The sequence below is a fragment of the Coregonus clupeaformis genome, chromosome 19 (genome assembly GCF_020615455.1).
Source record: "Coregonus clupeaformis isolate EN_2021a chromosome 19, ASM2061545v1, whole genome shotgun sequence".
Lineage (NCBI taxonomy): Eukaryota > Metazoa > Chordata > Actinopteri > Salmoniformes > Salmonidae > Coregonus > Coregonus clupeaformis.
Genome location: NC_059210.1, coordinates 45,515,111 through 45,540,100, shown reverse-complemented (window position 1 = coordinate 45,540,100; position 24,990 = coordinate 45,515,111). Strand labels below are relative to the sequence as shown.

Genomic DNA, 24,990 nt, shown 5'->3' with positions numbered 1-24,990 from the left:
CCTAGGTTTACAAGCACAGTTTAAAAGGGAATGAGAATCATGTGAGAGGGAAACACTGAGGTACTGTGTGTGACTCACCCAACACTCTCTGCCACAAGCCGCATTGACTCCTGGGAGACGAAGACGTGGCAGGCGAACCTGTTCAGCATGGGGTGCTTAGTGATGAAGCCAAAGTAGCTGAGGAGAGAGCGAGAGGGGGAATTAGGGGAAGTGTAAATAAATCAAGTTTATATTCTTGGTGTTTTATCGTCTAATGAAATGTATCCTCAACATGTCTTTTCATACCAATTGTTTTTAGGATGGCAGCCACAGAAAGAGATGTTCTTCATCTGGAAGAAGTGACTACATCTGTCAAACTGGAGAGAGAGAGAGAGAGAGAGATGCTCATATTATGTGGTCGTTTCAGCCTCCTTTTGAATGTGCTACAGTCACTCGAGTGTCTGCAATTTTTATTTAATTTTTTGCACTCGTCCCTTACCCTCCCCCCTTTCCCCTGCACCCCTCACTTACACTCCTCCCCATCTCTCATCCCTTCATCTCTCACCTCATCCATAGTGTCATATTCGTCCTCCAGGCTCATCACCAGTTTAACCCCTTGTAGACTGATCTCCAGCTCACACAGAGAGGGGGGCCGCAAATGGACCGTCCGCTTCCTCGCTATCGCAATCTGACAGAGAAGTAAGAGAGGGTTCAATACAGATCAACTTTTTTAAACACTGTCTCATTCAGACTATTGAGCACCCTATGACCTGTAGGTTCGCCCAACCCAGAGTGATGCATTTTCTGTTCACCTTTTGCATGGCAGCACAGAGGATGCCATTGCCTTGGTGATAGGGCACTTCCACAGAACCCAGGAACTGAACGCTGAAACTGTCCATCCAGGCTGGGTTCCTCTTCATTCCTACAGGAAGTGTACACACAGGAAGTGTACACACAGGAAGTGACATCAGATGGGAAGCATTTATCTTATTGACATTCAGGTTATGTGTCTCCAGTGATGAAATACTATCAACACTTGACATACTCAGTATAGAAAGGGAATTTTCCAGTAGAATTGTGCTCCTACCAGACACGTCTCTCTATAAAAATAGTTTTTATTGTAACAGATAGGTGCAGTGAAATGTGTTGTTTGCAGGGTCAGCCATAGTAGTATAGCACCCCTGGAGCAAATCAGGGTTAAGTGCCTTGCTCAAGGGCACATCGGCAGATGTCACCTTGTTGGCTCAGGTATTGAAACCAGCAACCTTCCGGTTACTGGCCAAACGCTCTGACTGCTAGGCTACCTTCCCTCCTAATATATTACTCACCCATTATTTCCTTGGACTGCCCTATGACCTCATGGGCGTAGAAGGCAGGGAATATCCCCCTCTCTCCCGTCCGCATGTTGTAGCCTCTGTACCAGTAGTCATCCTCCTCTTCCTCGACATACAGAGGGTCGTCCACATCCAGCTCCAACTCATCCACATGTCTGGGGATAAACCTGTAGGGGGCAGGAGACAGAGGTCAGAGGGTAGAGATACACACACATTATTAGGTTTTACTGAGGAGGAAGCAGCATCTGTCTTGAGTATCAGGTGTCTCCCCAAAAAGAGGCTGTTAGCTGAAGAAACAGCAGAGACACACTTAGGGATGGAGGGAGAGAAGGGGGAGGGGAAGTGCTGAGTGATAGTATTATAAAGGCTAGGGAGATAAGAAGGATTCAGTTACTGAGGAATGGAACAGGGGGCACAAACACACACAAACACACACAGAGTGAGGCCCAGGTGGTGGCAGGCTGGCGTGAGTATAAATCAAATCAAAGTTTATTGGTCGTGTACACAGATTTGCAGATGTTATCGCAGGTGCAGCGAAATGCTTATGTTTCTAGCTCCAACAGTGCAGTAATATATAAAAAATATATTAAAAAAATAAAACATTAGAAATATCAGAGCGAGCAATAACAGAACGAGCAATGTCAGAGTTTGGAATATAAATATGTATACATATAAATGGTGTGTATAGACAGTATGGACAGTATTTGAATAGAAAAGGTGTGTACAGGTGTAGTTATATAGGATGAGCCATGACTAGAATACAGGATAAACATAAAGTGGGTAAAACAATATGTAAACATTATTAAAGTGACCAGTGTTCAATGGCTCTATGTATATAGGGCAGCAGTCTCTAAGGTTCAGGTGCAGGGTAGAATACTGGGTGGTAGCCAGCTAGTGACAGTGCCAAAGGTTCAGGGCAGGGTACCGGGCGGAAGCTGGCTAGTGATGACTGTTTAACAGTCTGATGGCCTGGAGATGTTTATCAGTCTCTCGGTCCCAGCTTTGATGCACCTGTACTGTCTCCGCCTCCTAGATGGTAGCGGGGTGAACAGGCTGTGGCTTGGGTGGCTGAGGTCCTTGATTATCTTTTTGGCCTTCCCGTGAAACTGTGTGCTGTAGATGTCCTGGAGGGCAGGCAGTGTGCCCCCGGTTATGCATTTGGCAGTGTGCCCCCGGTTATGCATTTGGCTGACCGCACCCCGCTCTGGAGAGCCCTGCGGTTGTGGGCAGTGCAGTTGCCGTACCAGGCGGTGATACAGCCTGACAGAATACTCTCGATGACGCATCTGTTTGTACACGTCCATGTTCACAGTCACCTTGCCGTGGTTAAATGTGGTGGTTCGGGCTTTCAGTTTTGTGCAAATGCTGCCATCAATCCATGGTTTTGGGTTTGGATAAGTTCTAATCGTCACAGTAGGAACAACATCCTCTATACACTTCCTGATGAACCCAGTCACGAGTCAGTGTATACGTCAATACTATTCCCAGAGGCAACCCGGAACATTTCCCAGTCCACATGATCAAAGCGGTCTTGAAGCATAGATTCCGATTGGCCAGACCAAGGTTTAACAGTCCTTACCACAGGGGCTTTTTGTTTAAGTTTCTGCCTATAGGCGGGGAGGAGCAGGAAGGAGGCATGATCTGATTTTGCAAAGGGAGGGCGGGGGAGGCCCTTATAGCCGTCCTGGAAGGGAGAGTAATAATGGTAAAGAGTGTTCTCTCCGTGTGTAGCACATGAGATGTGTTGATAGAATTTCGGAGCGTTTTACTCAGATTTCCCTTATTAATGTCCTCAGCTACAAAAAACTGCAGCCTCAGGAAGTGCAGTTTCCAGTTTGCACAAAGTCCAGTGTAGTTTCTTGAGCGCCGTCGCAATGTCGGCTTGGGGGGGGAATATACACGGCAGTGACAAAAAACGAAAATTATCTCAGGAGGTATTGTGGTCTTGTCACGAGTTACAAAGCCAGAACCCAGAAGCAGACCAGGACAAGGTAAGTTGAAACGAAGGTGAGTGTTTATTTACAAATTCAAGAGTGATGCTGAATAATCCAGGGAACAGAGCGGGCGGCGTTGATTAGTTGTTGGGGGTGCAGTGGTTGATCCAATCATGGCTCGGCAGCCGACCACCAGGCAGAGGTTGGATGAAGGTTCGGACGAGTGACTGCAGATGGAACAAAACGGAGGTAAGTAAACAACAAACCAACAAGGTGCAAAACAACAAAACTAACGCTAGAAGCTCTAAGACTGATACTCTGGTAAACCTACTGTTCATGGCTAACGATCCGGCAGGGAATGGATGTTAGGCCAGAGCCTAAGAAGGGTGATGATCAGGACCAGGTGTGCAGATTGCTGATGGGATGCAGGTGCGGAAATCAAGAGAGCTCCCCGGAGCGTTCCAGAACCCTCGGGAAACTGGAGATCCCGAGCAGAAAAAACTAGTCCACAGACAGGACCCGACTCAGACTGCCGGGATCGTTACAGTACCCCCCCTCCGACGAACGCCACCGGGCGGACTCCCGGAGCGCCAGGATGGAGGCGGTAGAAGTCACGGATGAGGTCAGCATCTAGGATCTGTCGCCGCGGAATCCAACTCCTCTCTTCAGGACCATACCCCTCCCAGTCCACGAGATACTGGAAACCCCGGCCCCGCCGTCTGGAATCCATGATGCGTCGCACCGTGTAGGCAGGACCACCTCCGATCATCCGAGGAGGAGGAGGAGGAGGCGGAGGAGGCAACAGAGGACTGAGGAAAACAGGCTTGAGGCAGGAGACATGAAAGGTGGGATGGACTCTGAGCGTCCTCGGGAGTTTGAGTCGAACTGCCACCGGGTTGATCACCTTCTCCACCACAAACGGACCAATGAACTTCGGTAACAACTTCCTAGACTCAGTCCGTAAAGGAAGATCCCGTGTGGCCAACCAGACCCTATCTCCGATGGTGTAGGTGGGAGCGGGGATCCGGCGACGATTCGCCTGGAGCTGATACCGGTCCGAAACTCTAAGGAGTGCCTTTCTGGCCCGATGCCAGGTCCGGTGGCAACGACGAATATGGGCCTGAACAGAAGGCACTGAGAGCTCCTTCTCCTGAGAAGGGAACAAGGGAGGTTGGTAGCCATACAGGCACTGGAAGGGAGACATCCCAGTGGCAGATGTAGGGAGAGTATTGTGGGCATACTCAACCCAAGGCAACTGAGAGACCCAGGAGGTGGGGTTGGAAGAGGCCAGGCAGCGTAGCGTGGATTCCATCTTCTGGTTGGCTCTCTCCGCCTGACCATTAGATTGGGGGTGAAAACCAGATGTGAGACTGACTGTAGCTCCAATGGCCAAACAGAAGGACTTCCAGACAGCAGAGGTAAACTGAGGGCCACGGTCGGAAAGCGAGATCACTGGGCAACCCGTGGACCCTGAAAACCTCCTAACCAGGATCTCGGACGTCTCCGAGGCAGAGGGAAGCTTGGCACTGGCACAAAGTGGGCGAACTTGCTGAATCTGTCCACGATAGTCAGAACGACCGTGTTCCCCTCAGAAGCGGGCAACCCAGTGACAAAGTCCAGGGCCAGATGCGACCATGGTCGCCGGGGAATAGGAAGGGGGTGAAGTAGTCCAGAGCTGGGCCGATTGGTACCCTTATTCTGCGCACACACTGGACAGGCAGCAACATAACCCCGAGTATCCTCGGCCATGGCAGGCCACCAAAAGCGTCTGCGAAGAAACGCCATCGTCCGAGCCACGCCAGGGGTGACAAGCCATCTTGCTGGCGTGGGACCATTTGAGGACCGCAGGACGAACCGACTCAGGCACAAACAACCGACCGGGTGGACCGTTACCGGGACCGGGCTGCGTCCGAAGAGCCGCCATCACCTCCTCCTCAATCTTCCACCTAACAGCTCCCACGACGCAGTTCCGGGGAGAATTGTCTCGGTCTTGGACCCACCCTCCTCCGTCTTGGAGAACATCCGAGACAAGGCGTCCGCCTTGCCGTTCTTAGATCCAGGTCGGAACGTCAGGGAAAAATTGAATCGTCCGAAAAACAACGACCACCTGGCCTGGACGGGGAGTTGAGACGTCTAGCCGATTGCACGTAAGCAAGATTCTTGTGGTCAGTCCAGACAATAAACGGTTGCTCCGCCCCTCCAACCAGTGACGCCACTCCTCCAAGGCAAGTTTCACCGCGAGAAGCTCCCGGTTACCCACATCGTAATTCCTCTCCGCAGGCGAACGGCGAGAGTAGTAGGCGCAGGGATGGAGTTTACTGTCCGTGGAGCATCGCTGCGACAGGATGGCGCCAACTCCCACATCAGCGCGCGTCCACTTCAACGGCGAACTGACGGGCCGTGTCCGGTTGAGAGAGAATCGGTGCGTTGGTGAATCGCCTCTTCAAATCCAGAAACGCTCGATCCGCCTCCGGATTCCACTTGAAGTTCCTGATACTGGAAGTCAAGGCAGTTAACGGAGCGGCCACACGGCTGTAATCCCGGATGAATCTGCGGTAGAAATTCGCAAACCCCAAAAATCTCTGGAGCTGCAATCTCGTACCGGGCTGGGCCCATTCCAGAACCGCTCTAACCTTCTCCCTGGTCCATCCTAATCTCTCCCCTGGAGATGATGTACCCGAGAAAGGATGTCGTGTGGGCGTGAAACTCGCACTTCTCGGCCTTCACGAACAGGCGATTCTCCAACAATCGCTGCAGAACCTGCCGGACATGCTGGACGTGGTCGGAAGGTTCCTTCGAGAAGATCAGAATGTCATCCAGGTAAACAAACACAAAGAGACCGATCATATCTCTCAGGACGTCGTTCACCATACTCTGGAATACCGCTGGAGCATTGGTCAGTCCAAACGGCATCACCTGATACTCGAAGTGACCCATCGGTGTATTGAAACCCGTCAACCACTCGTCTCCCTCTCTGATCCGGACCATGTGATACGCATTGCGTAGGGTCTAGCTTGGTGAACACCGTAGCACCCTGTAAGGAGTCGAAGGCAGAACTCATCAAGGGCAGGGGATACTTGTTCTTGACCGTGATGTCATTCAACCCCCGATAATCAATACACGGTCGAAGAGAGCCATCCTTCTTACCCACAAAGAAGAATCCTGCCCCCAGGGGGTGATGACGAGGGACGAACGAGACCAGCAGCTAGGGACTCCTTGATGTAGGTCTCCAAAGCCTCACGTTCAGGGCGGGAGATACTGTATAACCTTCCCTTGGGGTAGACAGCTCCAGGGAACAGGTTGATGGCACAATCATATGGTCGGTGGGGGAGGGGAGTGACAGAGCCTTCTGCTTACTGAACACTTCCCCAAATCGTGATATGTCTCGGGAACCAGGGACAAATCTGGGGGTTTAGCCTCAATCACCTGACTGGGAACCGAATGGGGACAGGCAGTCTTGAGACAGTTAGCATGACAATCAAGGCTCCAACTCGTTACCTTGCCCGTCACCCAATCGAACGTGGGATTGTGTTCCTTCAGCCAGGGGTATCCAAGGACCAGAGGAACATGGGAAGACGGCAGAATGAAGAATGAAATCATCTCCGAATGATTCCCCGACAACAGCATCTTAACCGGTTCAGTCCTCATCGTGATACGTGCCAGACTACTGCCGTTCAGAGTGGTCGCTTCAATGGCTTCCGGCAATTGCTCCTTGGAAAGCCCCAGCTGTTCCACCAACTCGGCATCAAGAAAGCTTCCATCGGCACCTGAATCGATAAAAGCGTTAATCGCTAAGCTCTGATTCCTGTTCACAAGGGTAGCCGGGAAACGGGGTCTGACAGAGGTACTGAGAGGTTGAAACTGGCTCGCTAAAAGTCCTCCCAACTTTAGCGAGCCGGGCAGTTTGACGACCGCCGGGAACAAATGGAGATGTAATGTCCCGAGCTACCACAGTAGAGGCAGCAGTTGGTCTTACGTCTATGTTGACGCTCCTCCTTGGTTAACCCGTGCACGCCCCACTTGCATGGGTTCAGAATCGGGAGAGAGGACCTCTCCACTAATCCTTTGTGGTGGAGAATGATCGACGTGTTCTGGTCCACCACCCGACCCGACTGGGAACTGAGAAGCTGATCGACTGGACGGACCCCATTGCTTCTCCCTCCTTCGCTCTCGGACTCGATTATCCACCCGAATAGACAAGGCTACCAAGCTGTCCAGGTCACTAGGCTCCGGATAGGAGATCAGCTCATCCTTGAGCTGCTCCGACAGACCCTGGTAAAAGGCCGCTTGCAGAGACTCCTCATTCCACCCACTCTCCACAGCCAACGTCCTGAACTCGATCACGAAGTCGGCCACGCTGCGAGTTCCTTGGTGGAGCGAAAACAGGCGCCTAGCTGCGTCCCTCCCTCGGACGGAATGGTCGAAGAGCTTCCTCATCTCGGCCGTGAACCCCTGGTATGAAGCCATGCAGGGGTCTTGTCGTTCCCAAACGGCTGAAGCCCACTCCAGCGCTCGACCACGCAGCAACTCAATCACAAAGGCTATCCTAGCCTTGTCTGTGGCATAAGAGTAGGGCTGTAGATCGAACACTAACCCACACTGCATAAGGAAAGAACGGCATCTTCCCAGCTCCCCCTCATATTTATCCGGCGTCGGAACCTTGGGCTCACGGAAGGACACCGCTTCAGACGCGGCAGGCGAGATGGGTGAAACCGGTAGTGGATCCTCCACCGGAAACTTGCGCTGGTTCTGGACCTCCGTCAGACCGGTAGAAAGGTTCCGAACTGCCAACGCGATCTCCTGTAGCTCCGTGCTATGATGGCCCAACATCTTCTCCTGATGGGTAATGGCATGGCGAACAGAGTCCAGGTCCGCTGGGTTCATTACTGGCCGGATCGTTCTGTCACGAGTTACAAAGCCAGAACCCAGAAGCAGACCAGGACAAGGTAAGTTGAAACGAAGGTGAGTGTTTATTTACAAATTCAAGAGTGATGCTGAATAATCCAGGGAACAGAGCGGGCGGCGTTGATTAGTTGTTGGGGGTGCAGTGGTTGATCCAATCATGGCTCGGCAGCCGCCCGACCACCAGGCAGAGGTTGGATGAAGGTTCCGGACGAGTGACTGCAGATGGAACAAAACGGAGGTAAGTAAACAACAAACCAACAAGGTGCAAAACAACAAAACTAACGCTAGAAGCTCTAAGACTGATACTCTGGTAAACCTACTGTTCATGGCTAACGATCCGGCAGGGAATGGATGTTAGGCCAGAGCCTAAGAAGGGTGATGATCAGGACCAGGTGTGCAGATTGCTGATGGGATGCAGGTGCGGAAATCAAGAGAGCTCCCCGGAGCGTTCCAGAACCCTCGGGAAACTGGAGATCCCGAGCAGAAAAAACTAGTCCACAGACAGGACCCGACTCAGACTGCCGGGATCGTTACAGGTCTGCATTTGATGGTGAGGTATTCCAGATCGGGAGAATGAAAGGACTTGAGTTCCTGTACGTTACCACAATCACAACACCATGAGTTGTTAATCATGAGACAAACCCCTCCACCTTTGTTTTTCCCTGAGAGTTCGTTCTTCCTGTCCACACAATGAATGGAGAACCCCACTGGTTTGACAGAGCCATGATTCCGTAAACAGAGTATGTTACAGTCCCTTATGTCTCACTGAAAGAAGATCCTCGCCCTGAGCTCATTTACTTTATTGTCCAGGTACTGAACGTTAGCGAATAATATACTTGAAAGCGGTGGAGGGTTTGCTCGCTGCCTGAGTGTGACTAGCACCCCACCCCCTCCTCCGGCGTCAACATTTTGGTGTAGTGCCGGGACTGCCTCGGGAAGGCATGTCTAAAGTCCAAAAGTTATTTTAGCTGTAGGAAATAATACTAGAAACGTTCTGAGCCAATAATGTAAGAAATAACACAAAAGCCAACTGCAGAGTTGGCTAGGAGCTAGAAACAGGGCGATCGTGTCTGTCGGCGCCATCTTTTCTATATAGCTATTACTCCTGCAGTGTCGCTAGGGCCACAGCTGTAACCATGACAACTGTCCTCCTCTCGCTCACCTTTCCTCTCTTCCTCCCTCCATCTCTTCTTCCCTCCCTCCCTCCAGACCACTGGTGATTCACCAGATTCACATTCTCCTACTGCACACACCCATCCTTTGTCCCATATCACCTACAGTCCATTTTACGTGTGGGACTAAGAACAAAGAGTCAAACAGATAAGAGATTATAATACTGTATGTTCTCTTACAATGATAACATTACAATAATCACAGGTTTTTGTCTGATCAGGATTTCAGATTGCTTGTTGTGTTGCTCTCTGTTTATATAACACAGTAAGTATGCCTGTAAATGATGTTCTGAATGCTATGACTCACCTGTAGACAGCCCTGTGTGTCTGGTCCCTCTCTTCTCCATTGATGGTACAGGAGAACAGCCCAAACGACTCTGTACCTGCACAGGTAAACACACACCACAGTGAGAACACTGATATAATTGTTGGGCAGGGCATTCATGTAACCCATAGGACCTCTCTGAATAAAATCTAAATAAATGATAACTGCATCTGTCAAAATAACTTATGTTGATTAAATTCTTGTTCTTCCCATTTGTAATAGACCATTAATTATGTATCTGATCATTCATTAATGAAGTGAATGGAGAAGTTAATGATGGTTCAGTGATCTTTTATCACGCTACAGCTTGGGAGAGCTAATATGGACACTCATTTATCATATAATTTATCAAATGAGAGTCAAAATGGAATGAAACCCCAAGTATAAGCTTTATTCACCACCTTTTTTGTCAAAAGATAATATGTTTGACTACAGCCCCTACCCCCCTTGCTAGTAGCTACAATAGGTTAGGTGCTCATGGTTAGTTTGTACAGTCGTGGTCAAACGTTTTGAGAATGACACAAATATTAATTTTCACAAAGTCTGCTGCCTCAGTTTTTATGATGGCAATGTGCATATACTCCAGAATGTTATGAAGAGTGATCAGATGAATTGCAATTAATTGCAAAGTCCCTCTTTGCCATAAAAATGAACTTAATCCCCAAAAAAACATTTCCACTGCATTTCAGCCATGCCACAAAAGGACCAGCTGACATCATGTCAGTGATTCTCTCGTTAACACAGGTGAGAGTGTTGACGAGGACAAGGCTGGAGATCAATCTGTCATGCTGATTGAGTTAGAATAACAGACTGGAAGCTTTAAAAGGAGGGTGGTGCTTGAAATCATTGTTTTTCCTCTGTTAACCATGGTTACCTGCAAGGAAACACGTGCCGTCATCATTGAAAAAGGGCTTCACAGGCAAGGATATTGCTGTTAGTAAGAACTTCAAGGAGAGAGGTTCAATTGTTGTGAAGCAGGCTTCAGGGCGCCCAAGAAAGTCCAGCAAGCGCCAGGACCGTCTCCTAAAGTTGATTAAGCTGCGGGAACGGGGCACCACCAGTGCAGAGCTTGCTCAGGAATGGCAGCAGGCAGGTGTGAGTGCATCTGCACACACAGTGAGGCTAAGACTTTTGGAGGATGTCCTGGTGTCAAGAAGGGCAGCAAAGAAGCCACTTCTCTCCAGGAAAAACATCAGGGACAGACTGATATTCTGCAAAAGGTACAGGGATTGGACTGCTGAGGACTGGGGTAAAGTCATTTTCTCTGATGAATCACCTTTCCGATTGTTTGGGGCATCCGGAAAACACCTTGTCCGGAGAAGACAAGGTGAGCGCTACCATCAGTCCTGTGTCATGCCAACAGTAAAGTATCCTGAGACCATTCATGTGTGGGGTTGCTTCTCAGCCAAGGGAGTGGACTCACTCACAATTTTGCCTAAGAACACAGCCATGAATAAAGAATGGTACCAACACATCCTCAGAGAGCAACTTCTCCCAACCATCCAAGAACATTTTGGTGACGAACAATGCCTTTTCCAGCATGATGGAGCACCTTGCCGTAAGGCAAAAGTGATAACTAAGTGGCTCGGGGAACAAAACATCAAAAGTTTGGGTCCATGGCCAGGAAACTCCCAAGACCTTAATCCCATTGAGAACTTGTGGTCAATCCTCAAGAGGCGGGTGGACAAACAAAAACCCACAAATTCTGACAAACTCCGAGCATTGATTATGCAAGAATGGGCCAGTCAGGATGTGGCCCAGAAGTTAATTGACAGCATGCCAGGGTGGATTGCAGAGGTCTTGAAAAAGAAGGGTCAACACTGCAAATATTGACTCTTTGCATAAACTTAATGTAATTGTCAATAAAAGCCTTTGACACTTATGGAATGCTTGTAATTATACTTCAGTATACCATAGTAACATCTGACAAAAATATCTAAAAACACTGAAGCAGCAAACTTTGTGAAGACCAATACTTGTGTCATTCTCAAAACTTTTGACCACGACTGTAGTTAGTTAGTTGGTCTGTAGCTTATTTACTGGAGGATTGTGAGATGCAGTACATTAGCTAGTTAATTAATTAGTTATTTAGTTTGTGTGTAGCCTACTTACTGGAGGATCGTGAGAGCCAGTAAGTTAGTTTGTTAGTTACTGCAGGATTGTGAGATGCAGTAAATTAGTTAGTTAGTTAGTTAGTTAGTTAGTTAGTTAGTTAGTTAGTTAGTTGAGGTTTGTGAGATGCAGTAAGTTAGTTAGTTAGTTAGTTGACGATTGTGAGATGCAGTAAGTTAATTACTTAGTGGAGGATTGTGAGATGCAGTAAGTTAGTTAGTTAGTTACTGGAGGATTGTGAGATGCAGTAAGTTAGCTAGTTAGTGAATTAGTTAGTTAGTTAGCTAGTTAGTTAGTTTGTAGCCTGCTTACGGAGGATTGCGAGGTGCAGTAACTTTGTTAGTTACAGGACCTTCAGAAAGTATTCATACCCCTTTACTTTTTCCACATTTTGTTGTGTTAAAGCCTGAATTTAAAATAGATTAAATTGAGATTTTGTGTCATTGGCCTACACACAATACCCCATAATGTCAAAGTGGAGTTATGTTTCTAGGAGTTTTTACAAATTAATAAAAAATGAGTCAATAAGTATTAAGTCACATAATAAGTTGCATGGACTCACTCTGTGTGCAATAATAGTGTTTAACATGATTTTGTTATGACTACCTCTTCTCTCTACCCCACACCTACAACAATCTGTAAGGTCCCTCAGTCGAGCAGTGAATTTCAAACAAAGATTCAACCACAAAGACCAGGGAGGTTTTTCCAATGCCTCACAAAGAAGGGCATCTATTGGTAGATGGATAAAAATACAAAAAGTAGAAATTGAATATCCCTTCGAGCATGGTGAAGTTATTAATTACACTTTGGATGGTGTATCAATACAGCCAGTCACTACAAAGATACAGGCGTCCTTCCTAACTCAGTTGCCGGAGAGGAAGGAAACCGTTCAGGGATTTCAAAATGAGGCCAATGGTGACTTTAAAACAGTTACCGAGTTTAATGGCTGTGATAGATGAAAACTGAGGATGGCTCAACAACATTGTAGTTACTCCACAATACTAATCTAAATGACAGCGTGAAAAGGAGGAAGCCTGTACAGAATACAAATATTCCAAAACATGCATCCTGTTTGCAATAAGGCATTAAAGGAAAACTGCAAAAACAGTGCGAAATAAATTAACTGTATGTCCATAATATAAAGCGTTATGTTTGGGTAAATCCAACAAAACACATCACTGAGTACCACTCTTCATATTTTTAAGCATGGTGGTGGCTGCATCATGATATGGGATACTTGTCATTGGCAAGGACTAGGGAGGTTTTTTTTAGGATAAAAAGAAACGGAATAGAGCTAATCACAGGCAAAATCCTAGAGGAAAATCTGCTTCAATCACTTTTCAACTGACATTCGGAGACAAATTCACCTTTCAGCAGAATTCACCTTTCAGCACAATAAACTAAAACACAATACCAAATATGCACTGGCGTTGCTTACCAAGATGACATTGACTGTCCCTGAGTGGCATAGCTACAGTTTTAACTTAAATAGGCTTGGAAATCTATGGCAAGACTTGAAATGGCTGTCTAGCAATGATCAACAACCAACTTGACAGAGCTTGAAGAATTTTAAAAATAGTATTGTGCAAATATTATACAATCCAGGTGTGCAAAGCACTTAGAGACTTACCCAGAAAGACTCACATCTGTAATCACTGCCAAAGGTGATTCTAACATGTATTGATTAAGGGGTGTGAATACTTATGTAAGTGAGATATTTCTGTATTTCATTTTCAATACATTTGCAAAACAATTTTTTTGTCATTATGGGGTATTGTGTGTAGATGGGTGAGAATAAAACACCTATTTAATCCATTTTGAATTCAGGCTGTAACACAACAACATATGGAATAAGTCAAGGGGTATGAATACTTTCTAAATGCACTGTAGTTAGTTAGTTAGTGTGCATCCTACTTACTGGAGGATCGTGAGGTGCTGTTGACAAACACATTAAGGAACTTCTTGGAGAAGTGCATGTCAGCCTCGGGGGAGGAGTCTTCTGACGAGCTGAGGAGTTCTGGCTGCACCCCTCCGTTCCCCCGGCCGTTCCCCACCTCCCCCGTCCCAAGAGGGTCATCATCACACAGTGTAGACAGCTCACTGTCGTCACTCAGCACTGAGGTACATCTGGGAGGGACACGGTTCACACAGGTTAGTAATTAAACAACTCACTTTAAATGAAGTCCACCTAAACCCTTAATGAAGGTGGGCCCTTTCCGTAGGTATGTACCTCCTGAGGCTGACCAGTTCCAGTGTAGTGTTCTCATCCACCACCAGAGTGTACTTCATGGAGTCGTACGCCAGACCATCATCATCCGGCCTGGACCGCAGGGCCTGCAGGGGGAGGTCCCTCACACACAGGTGGGGGTCCTGCTCTGACAGGGGGAGGTCCCGGACGCTCTCATCGATAGGCGGGGAGCTGTCCAGGTATTGGTTGCTGCCATGATAGGATGACTGCTTCCTCAGGCAGCTCAGGAACGGGGAGCAGTCTCCTTCCTCTTCCTCCTCCTCTTCCTCGTCGTTGTCGGTGGAGTAGGTGAGACTGAAGCATCGGTTGGTCTGGGCCGTGGGGATGTCCAAGGTCATGCTGTGTTTGACTGTGGTGATGCGTTCCAGGGAGGCCGTAGAGTGTCCGGTGGGCTTGGCCTCCGTCTCGCGGCCCTCGTCCTTGTCGCTCGCCATGCTCTCACTCAGACTGGGAGAGTCCAGCTCCTTCCTCCCCTCCAGCATCATCAGGTCGTTATCAGGCTCCACAGTATCTTCATCATCCATTTCCTCATCCTTCCTCTTTGTGTTTTTGCCTGATTTAGGGCTGGTGAAGTCTTTCTCAGAGTCCTGAGTGTGGTTGTTGTCTGTGGATACCCTGTTGCCATAGCGCTCCACAATCACCGGTCTGATGGTGTCAGCTGTAGGATTGTTCATGAACAGACAGGGGCTGAATCTATCGTTGACTTTCCCTGCATTCCCTTTGGGTGGCTCTGCACTCTTCTCCCTCTTCTCTCTCTCCTTCCCTTCCTTCCTTAGGCCCCTCCTTTCTTTATCCTCCTCCTCCAATCTCTTCGTCCCAGATTTCTGCACTTGTTCGTCCGCGGCTTCGGTGAACGCGTCTGGCTCGATGTCCGAGGAGGGTGAGATGGTGTCCGAGATGGACACTGACCTCTTGAAACAGTCCTCGGGACAGCTGATTGGATAAGACCCCTCCGAGATCATCTTGTTCACCAGGTTGCTAAGCAACCAGGGTGAGTCTGAATTCTCGCTCAGCTCGTCCTCGCTCTCCGACTCTGACCCTCCCTCACTGTTCCCGTCGTAGTCGTCAGCGTGGGTGGGTATGAGTCTGGATCCTACTGGCAGGTAGAACGAGCGTTTGAAGCTCTCCAGGCTGTGGTCTGGTTCTATCTGGAGGACCATCTGTCTGGACATGCTGTCCTCACAGCGCTGGGCTGGGGGCAGGGTCTCATCTGGGTCGGCCTGGTGCTCATAGGGCAAGTCATCATCATCATCTACACTTTGTAGGCCCATCAGAGCCTGGCCGTCATCATAGGGCTCTGGGGGCAGGATGGGGGAGTCAACAGGGGAGGGGGTGGCCAGGGTGGAGGAGGGGAGTTGTGAAGGTGAAGGTAAGGGTGAGTCCTCTTTGATGGGGTCTGGCTGGCCAAGGAGGAGTGATACCTTCATTCCCACAATTCCACTGTCCTGTTCTAACTCGGTGTCCGGGTCCAGTTCCTGGTCGGAGGTGGGTGAGCTGGCCTCCTCGATGGAGTTGGTGAGGTGGGAGGAGCGTCCACTACTACTGTCATCACTGGTCAGGTCCAGCTCTGTCTCTGAGATGGAGGAGATCATGTTGGAGACCAGGGGTCCTCCGCAGGCGAATGCTGCCTCTAGCTCCCCCTCGATGTCTGAGTCTGACCCGGGAGAGCTCAGGTCCTGGTCTTGGTCTGAGGTGGTGTAGCACCGCTTGGCGTTCATGTCAGCGATGCCCGGGTCCGAGGACGGAGAGTTGGAGTCATTGGCCACCTCATTGGCTGCACCTGGACGCTGGCTCTGATCGGTGCTTCGGGATTGATTGAGAACATCAGAGCGGCTTGATGACATGTAGCTGGAGAAGGAAGCCAGCTCAGAGGGCTCGATGGAGGGGAACTCAACGTAGACTGAGCTCTGGCTCTCCTTACACACCATGTCATAGGTCTCCTTACACATGAACTCTACGTCAAAATCTTTCTCCAGCTCCTCATCTGACAGAGGGGTGTCAGCTCCATCGTTCCCCCCGATGGGAGCAGTGGAGGACAGGCATCGGCTGGTCCCGTCTGGGTCGTTCTCCAGTTCCGGGTCCAGGCCTGACTCAGTGGTGACCGTATAGGTGTCGGTGGCACGTCGCTGGGTGGACATGCAGGACGGTGAACGTTTGTGGTTGTGGTCGGCACTGTTGAGGTCGTGGTCAACCTCGGTGTCAGAACATTGCGATTGGTCATCCAGGGATGGAACTCTGGAGATCAGAGTTGAAGAGTCAGCTGAGGAGTTAATGACTTCATCAGAGCCTGGGTGAGACTTGTGTTGACCAAAGGAGCCTGTTGGAGAGACGGAGATAGAGGGGATAGAGAGGGAAGAGAAAGAGTGAAGATAGATAAAGAGAGATGGTAGAGGGTGAGGGAGATGAGAAGGCAGAGAAGAAAAGAGAAATGAGAATTGATCATGTGAGCATCATAGCAGTAGCAGCTTTTAACCAGAAGTTACCAAAGTGGGGATGGCACTGAGGGGAGCAGGAGATAAACAGACCTATGCAAACTATCCTTGTGTTGCGTCCAAACACTCAATAATAAGTTAATTCTCACAAATTGAACTAGGAACTTTTGGTGTCAGAATGGAGCCCATTCTTTAGAGAATCCCAATTGGAGTTTGCCAAAGTCTGTATCTATAGCGCTGGCCAGTGAGGACAGGACGACTACACTTTCACATCACGTCACTTCATGTTTATGGGGGATGATGAACTCTGACGGGCAGCCATTTTGTTTGTTACCGTATTCAGGCCTCTCCCGTCTGTTGCCCTCCATGTCGCAGAGGAGGGGCCTGCGAGGGGACTGGGGGTAGGAGCCTTCCCCTGCCTGTTTGGGGGGAGTACCTTTGCTCTGGGACCCTGGGGCCTGGGGGGCTGGTTGGGAGGGGCACTGGCCTGTCACGTGACTCCCATCCTCCAGACAAGAGTGGGTTGGAGACAGACGAACTGCAGGCAGAGAACCACAGCTTACTGTAACATTTAAAGACACAGCATCTAAAGACAATACTAGTAGGTAGATAAATGATAATACAAACATTTGTAGAAAAAAGTGTCCTTAGAAAGCTAGGGTATTCCTTCATGAGCAATCTTTTCTATGAACTGTTCCGGCAGGAAAGGTGGGTCCCATGCCGTTGATTAACATTGCGCACCGCGTGGGTCAACTCCGCAACAGCTCTTGCTGTATGATTGTACGGATCCACAGCTTTGAAGTAAGCAGCGATTTGTTAACCTTGCAGCGGAATCCGGGGGTCTGACCAATGCAGGGAAGAGGATCAGCATCTACCCAGACCTGAGTGCCGAACCGCTAAAACAGATGGAGTCCTACAACGAGGTGATCTCCCAGCTACGCAAGCTAAATTAACTGAATTCCAACTTGTTATTGGGACAGACATGAACACCATTCTGGACATGTGGGACAAATCTAAGAAGATGAACTACAATCCACAGGCAACCATGGCTCTCCAACATATACTCTCTGATTATCACCTCATTGATGCCTGGCGAGCTCATAACCCTAAAGCAAAAGAGTACACTTTCTATTCAAACAGGCACAAAACATACTCTCGAATCGATTTTGTACTATTATCTACTTTTCTATATTCTTTAATCGAGAAAATAGAAATTTCGACATATAAGCCTGTCTGATCATCATGCTTACTACTGCCAGATACAAATATCAGAATCTCCTAAAAGAGCCAAAAGATGGCGCTTTAATGTTTCCTTACTACAAAATCCTATTTTCTGTGAACAATTTGAAACTTAATTGAATACATTCATAATTCATAACAAAAATTCAGTCGATGATCTACGGATTTTATGGGACGCCATCAAAGGTTTTATTAAAAACAATGCAACTGCGTTTGCATCTGGGCTGAATAAATCACAATTAACCCTAATTAACATAATATACAAATCCCCATCAAAATCAAAAAAGATATCTGTTTGGGCTGAGTCTCAATCCACCACATCCGCCGATATCACCCTTCCACATCTGCGGTGAAAGGTGGCAGAGCTAGAGCAGTGTTTGTCAGACCATGAGACATCCCGAAAATAGGTCTTCTCACAAAAACGTATGTAGCATCCGAACAGTTTGGGCTACACAATAATAGGACCCCTCTGTGGACAGCTGAGACTCTCACAAACATGATGGTGTTCTCTAGGACGCCCACAAGCCTCAGGAGACCTGTCTGAAGATACACGGTACCAGTTAAAAAAATGAATGGAAGTATATATGGAGATACAGTAGTTTAGTGCTTAAAATAAAGGGATAAATACATGTTAAAAAAAGTGTACTGATCTTTCTTATATCTCTCAGATATAGGATAGACACTTCAGAACAAACTTCCTTTGGATGTTCTTTTTTTTAACTATCTGTTGTTCCATGTAGTGAATCTGTTATTCAATGCGTTTCTATTGGCTAATAGCAGTAATGCCAAATTCAATCTTTCATCCAATAATTGTTTTATTTATGTTTTTGATACCTTAAGGGGTCTTAAAATTCTAAATAAAATAGCTAAATGATCCTTGGTATGCCCATCTTAAAACAATTCTCTAGAGGGTTAAAGAAGATATCAGAATTGGAAAAGTTGTTAACGACATTACAGTGTTCTCAACAAACACTTTTTTCAGACCAGGTAGCGAAAGGCAGCACTGACTCTCTCCCAATTTGCCAGTTGATACAGTTAGTATTAGAAGTTATAACATTAGAATTATTGACAGTGAGAATGAATGGTGCTAGTCAAGAAACAATTGAGGCCTGGCCAGATACATAATAATCTTAGCTGAAGCCCAACACATTAAAAAAAACTATCTATAAAGCCCAAACATTAAAATATATATATATATATATGTACCTATTTTCATATTTTAGGCCCACAAGGTACCAGTGGAATTAGGGTGACCACATATAAAATACCCAAATGCGGGACAACAGGATGATTTTGCGGGACATTCGTGGGACAGTGTAGCCTAAATGAATACAAAATGTTGGCAAAACCCCCGTAAATACGTTGACCACGTCCCGCAACCAAAAAATCATGTCCTGCATTTTATTAACACATTCAAACACAACAATATACAGTGCCTTTGGAAAGTATTCCGACCCCTTGACCTTTTCCACATTTTGTAACGTTACAGCCTTATTCTAAAATGGATTAAATTGTTTTTTCCCCTCATCAATCTACACACAATACGCCATAATGACAAAGCAAAAACAGGTTTTTAGACATTTTTGCAAATGAATTTAATTACATTTCTAAAAAAACATTTACATAAGTATTCAGACCCTTTACTCAGTACTTTGTTGAAGCACCTTTGGCAGCGATTACAGAGTATTCTTAGGTATGACACTACAAACTTGGCACACCTGTATTTGGGGAGTTTCACCCTTTCTTCTCTGCACATCCTCTCAAGCTCTGTCAGGTTGGATGTTCGATCAAGTTCAAGTCCGGGCTCTGGCTGGGCCATTCAGAGACTTGTCCCGAAGACACTCCTGCGTTGTCTTGGCTGTGTACTTAGGGTTGTTGTCCTGTTGGAAGGTGAACCTTCGCCCCCAGATTGAGGTCCTGAGTGCTCTGGAGCAGGTTTTCATCAAGGATCTCTCTGTACTTCGCTCCGTTTATCTTTCTCTCAAACCTGACTAGTCTCCCAGTCCCTGCCGCTGAAAAACATCCCCACAGCATGATGCTGCCACCACCATGCTTCACCGTAGTGATGGTGCCACGTTTCCTCCAGACGTGACGCTTAGCATTTAGGCCAAAGAGTTCAATCTTGGTTTCATCAGACCAGAGAATCTTATTTCCCATGGTCTGAGAGTCCTTTAGGTGCCTTTTGCAAACTCCAAGAGGGCTGTCATGTGCATTTTACTGAGGAGTGGCTTCCGTCTGGCCACTCTACCATAAAGGCCTGATTGGTGGAGTGCTGCAGAGATGATTGTCCTTCTGGAAGGTTCTCCCATCTCCACAGAGGAACTCTGGAGCTCTGTCAGAGTGACCATCCGGTTGTTGGTCACCTCCCTGACCAAGGCCGTTCTCCCCCGATTGCTCAGTTTGGTCGGGCGGCCAGCTCTAGGAAGAGTCTTGGTAGTTTCAAACTTCTTCCATTTAAGAATGATCTGTGCCTCGACACAATTCCTTCGACCTCATGGCTTGGTTTTTGGTCTGACATGTACTGTCAACTGTGGGACCTTATACAGACATGTGTGTGCCTTTCCAAATCATGTCCAATCAATTGAATTTACCACAGGTGGACTCCAATCAAGTTGTATAAACATCTCAAGGATGATCAATGGAATCAGGATGCACCTGAGCTCAATTTCGAGTCTCATAGCAAAGGGTTTGAATACTTATGTAAATAAGGTATTTCTGTTTTTTATTTTTAATACATTTGCAAAAATTTCTAAAAACCTGTTTTCGCATTGTCATTATTGGGTCAAGGGGTCTGAATACTTTCCGAATGCACTGTATATATCATAAGGACGTGGTACTGGTGTTATTAAAAACTTCTCTAATCGTTGTTGAGATCTGATATTCTGCACAGTGCAAGACGTAGGCCAATGTGTCACGACTTCCTCCGAAGCTGCCTCCTCTCCTGGTTCGGGGCAGGCTTCGGCGTTCGTCGTCACCGGCCTTCTAGCCACTGCCGCTCCTCATCTCATCATTCCATTTGTTTTGTCTTGTCTATTACACACACCTGGTTCATATCCCTTCATTAGTATGTGTATAAGTGTTCCCTCTGCCCCCTTGTCCTTGTGGGTGATTGTTTAGTGTGAGGAGAGTGTAGCTCGGTTGAGCTCCGTGTATTTTGTATTGCCAGGGTATATTTTCCCTGTGTGCCTGTTTGGTTCCAGTGCGCCTGTTTTGCGCACTGGACTGTTTGATGCAATTCTGCGTAACTCTGTATTCCGGAATAAACTCTGTATTCAGTGATTTACCCTCCTGCGCCTGACTCCTTCAAATCACCCATCACACAATGTCACAGGCTGATTGTCAACCAATCGCATTTTTCAAATCCTTTCAGGCTCAATTCCCTCTAAACTAGGAGAGAACAGTTAGCCCTAACTACTTACAAAAGCGTGCCTTTGACGAAGAGCTACAAAAGTAAGTAGAAAGCCGTATTAGCTGCTACTTAAAAAACAACAACATTTTTTGTCATTTAGCAGACACTCTTATCCAGAGCAACTTACAGTTAGTGAGTGCATACATTAATTATATATATATATTTTTTTCATACTGGCCCCCCGTGGGAATCGAACCCACAATCCTGGCGTTGCAAACGCCATGCTCTACCAACTGAGCTACATCCCTGCCGGCCATTCCCTGGGCCAATTGTGCACCGCCCCATGGGTCTCCCGGTCGCGGCCGGCTACGACAGAGCCTGGATTTGAACCAGGATCTCTAGTGGCACAGCTAGCACTGCAATGCAGTGCCTTAGACCACTGCGCCACTCGGGAGGTCTACTTCACACAATCCCGTTTCAAAAGCCTCGCTTCCTAACTGTTTTACATGTTATGCATATTATATAATGATATTCAATAGGCTACATCTTTTGGTACAAACTTTGAGAAATGATTACATAATTTACAGGGGAAGCTGCCAAAAAGTTATATTCATGTAGGATACACTGTCCCGCAAATATTTTAAATGTGGTCATCCTACCCGCAAATTACGTCATAATGAATAAGACAAATTACAGACAGATGTAGCCTATTGAATACATTTTACATTTACATTTTAGTCATTTAGCAGAAGCTCTTATCTAGAGAGACTTACAGTTAGCGCATTTATCTTAACATAGCTAGGTGGGACATCGTCAACCTTCTTTTCAAAGTGGTTGATAGCCGTCCGCAGAGAGGGAGGAGGGAGGGTGGAGGATTAAGGAGGGAGGAGAAGGTGGAAAATACTTTCCTAGGGTTAGAGCCTGAAGCTTTAAATGTAGTGATAGAAAGTGGTTTTAACAGTGGATACATAGGAAGAGAAGGTAGAGAGGAGGGAGTGAAATGATGATAGGTCCTCCAGAAGTTTAGTTTTTCTCCATTTTTGCTCAGCTGCCTGCAGCCCTGTTCTGTAAGCTCGCAAGGAGTCACTCAGCCACGGAGCAGGAGGGGAGGGCCGAGCCAGCCAGGAGAAAAGAGGACAGGGCGAGTCATAGGATGGGGAAAGGGAGGAGAGTAGGGTCAAAGAGGCAGAATCAGGAGACAGGAGGGAGAACGATTTAGCAGAAGGACGAGATTAAAGGATAGAAGAGGAGAGAGTAGAGGGAGAGAATGATAGGATAGAAGAGGAGAGAGTAGAGGGAGATAGAGAGAGAGAGAGATAGAGAGAGAGAGAGAGAGAGAGAGAGAGAGAGAGAGAGAGAGAGAGAGAGAGAGAGAGAGAGAGAGAGAGAGAGAAAGAGAAAGAGAGAGGAGAAGATTGTGACGGCGCATGACCATCTAGGTAGGGGCTGAGTGGCTAGGGTTGGAGGAGAGGGAGAAAGAAAAGTAAACAAAGTAGTGATCAGAGACCTGGAGGGGGTTAGTAGGCAAACAGCCTCTAGTAAAGATGAGGTCACGCATATTGCCTGCCTTGTGAGTGGGATTGGGAAAGGGTGAGGTTAAAAGAGGCAAGGAGGGGAAAGAAAGAGTTAATTAAGGCAGACGTCGGGAGTTTGAAGTCGGCAAGTACGAAGAGTGGTGAGCCATCGTCAGGAAATGAGCTTATCAAGGTGTCAAGCTCATTGAGGAATTATCTAAAGGCATCTGGTGGGTGATTGATGACAACAATGTTAAGCTTGAGTGGACAAGTGACAGTGACAGCATGGCATTCAAATGAGGAGATGGACAGGTGAGTGAGGGAGAAAATAGAAAATCTCCACTTAAGAGAAATGAGTAGCCCTGTGCCACCACCGCAACGACCAGATGCTCTCGGACTATGAGAGAAAACGTAGTCAGATGAAGAGAGAGTAGCTAGAGTAGCAGTGTTCTCTGGGGTGATCCATTCCTCTGTCAGGGCCAAAAACTCAAGGGAGTGAAGGGCAGAATAGGCTGAGATTAACTCGCCGTTCTTGACAACAGATCGGCAGTTCCAAACACTGCCAGAGACCAGGGATTCCACATATATATAATTATAGAATATGCATACAATGCATCCTCCAATTGCAACATCTGCCTATGCCCACACAATGTCTCAAAAAATGTTTATATGTTTAATACCCTCAAACACCAACATCCCTGTCAATTGTGAATTATAATTCTTCACGTTTTACCAGTGAAACGTCCAAACTGCTGTCACACCCTGTCTTATGGGACTCTTGTATGTTGAGTCAGGGTGTGGAGATCTATGTCATTATTTCTATGTTCACGTTCTAGTTATTGTATTTCTATGTTTGGCCGGGTGTGATTCCCAATCAGAGGCAGCTGTCGCTTGTTGTCTCTGATTGGGGATCATACTTAAGTTGCCTGGTTGCAATCATTAGTTGTGGGATCTTGTTCCGTGTAGAGGCTTGTGTTGTGTTGTGTTGTGTTGTGTTGTGTTGTGTTGTGTTGTGTTGTGTTGTGTTGTGTTGTGTTGTGTTGTGTTGTGTTGTGTTGTGTTGTGTTGTGTTGTGTTGTGTTGTGTTGTGTTGTGTTGTGTTGTGTTTAGCCTGAGGACTTCACGTTACGTTGTTTTGTTGTTTTGTTCGTGTGTTTATCGTTGAAATAAACATGTACGCATTTCACGCTGCGCCTTGGTCTGACCCGTCCTTAAACGAATGTGACAGAAGATCCCACCAAACACGGACCAAGCAGCGTGCCCAGGAGCAAACACCCTGGACACAGGTGGGGAAGATTTGGTCTTGGGAGGAGATATTTGCGGGGAAAGGACCCTGGGCGAAGAAGGAAGCCCAGGCAGGAGAGGAGCAACGGCAACACAGAAGGCGCCGGCCGAGGAGGAAGCCCGAGAGGCAGCCCCAAGAAAAAAAATTGGGGGGGCTAAAGGAGTGGTCGGGGAGCGAGAGAGAAGAGCCCCGACAACTGCACCCGGTGAGTTTCCAGGTTGAGTCCCTACGACCATGGGAAGAAGAGTGGGAACAGTTTTATACTGAGTAGTCGGAGGATGACGACGACGATGAGTTTCTGTTCCCTAACTCGTGGGGGCTCCCAGAGGAGTCCTCACTGGAGGAGGAGTGCCGAGGGAGAGAGAAGGATCGGATCTGCAGGGTAAGAGAGGAGGCCACCACATTACGGGGGCTGATAGCAAGAATAGAGTGGGAGAGCTCCATTCAAGAGGAGGCACTGCAGGAGGCTCGTAGGGAGAAGGAGGAAGTAAATGCATGGAGAGAGGAGCTGGTTAGGCAACATAAGGAGCGTGGGTTAATAGAGGAACCCATGTATGCGGAGATACGCACTGTATCGCCAGTGCGCATGCACAGCCCAGTGCGTCCTGTGCCAGTGCCCCGCACGTGTCGTGCGAAAGTGGGCAGCCAGCCAGGACGGGTTGTGCCGGCTCAACGCTCCTGGTCTCCAGTGCGCCTCCAAGGTCCAGTATATCCTGCTCCGGTTCTACGCACTGTGTCACCAGTGCACCTCACCAGTCCTGTACGGTCTGTACCTGCTCCTCGCACCAAGCCAGTGGTGTGTGTCCCCAGTCCGGTCTGGCCCGTTCCTGCTCCTCGCACCAAGCCAGTGGTGTGTGTCCCCAGTCTGGTCCGGCCCGTGCCTGCTCCCCGCACCAAGCCAGTGGTGTGTGTCCCCAGTCCGGCCCTGCCCGTTCCTTCTCCTCGCACCAGACCAGTGGTGCGTGTTCCCAGTCCGGCCCGGCCCGGCCCGTTCCTGTTCCTCGCACCAAGCCAGTGGTGCGTGTCGCCAGTCCGGCCCAGCCAGAGCATTCCGCTCCACCGGGGTCCAGTCCAGCTCCGGTCAGCTGCTCCACTCTGGAGCCAGAGCAGTCCGCTCCACCGGTGCCTAGTCCAGCTCCGGTCAGCGGCTCCACTCCGGAGC

The 24,990-nt window shown here is 48.0% G+C and overlaps 1 protein-coding gene across 2 annotated transcripts in view; it reads right to left on the bottom strand.

The window, feature by feature from the left end:
• Window positions 1-24,990, bottom strand: part of mapk8ip2 (mitogen-activated protein kinase 8 interacting protein 2) — a 107,236-nt gene that overhangs the window by 2,355 nt on the left and 79,891 nt on the right. The window contains exons 5-13 of one of the 2 annotated variants that reach the window (XM_041837605.2): window positions 16,776-16,979; window positions 13,992-16,326; window positions 13,680-13,888; window positions 9,632-9,707; window positions 1,308-1,480; window positions 792-901; window positions 545-667; window positions 286-356; window positions 79-177 (exon numbers count right to left, since the gene is read on the bottom strand). In XM_041837605.2, the coding sequence (XP_041693539.1) occupies window positions 79-177; window positions 286-356; window positions 545-667; window positions 792-901; window positions 1,308-1,480; window positions 9,632-9,707; window positions 13,680-13,888; window positions 13,992-16,326; window positions 16,776-16,979 (3,400 nt within the window). The remainder of the gene's footprint in view (window positions 1-78; window positions 178-285; window positions 357-544; window positions 668-791; window positions 902-1,307; window positions 1,481-9,631; window positions 9,708-13,679; window positions 13,889-13,991; window positions 16,327-16,775; window positions 16,980-24,990) is intronic. The other variant, XM_041837607.2, reaches the window with a different exon arrangement.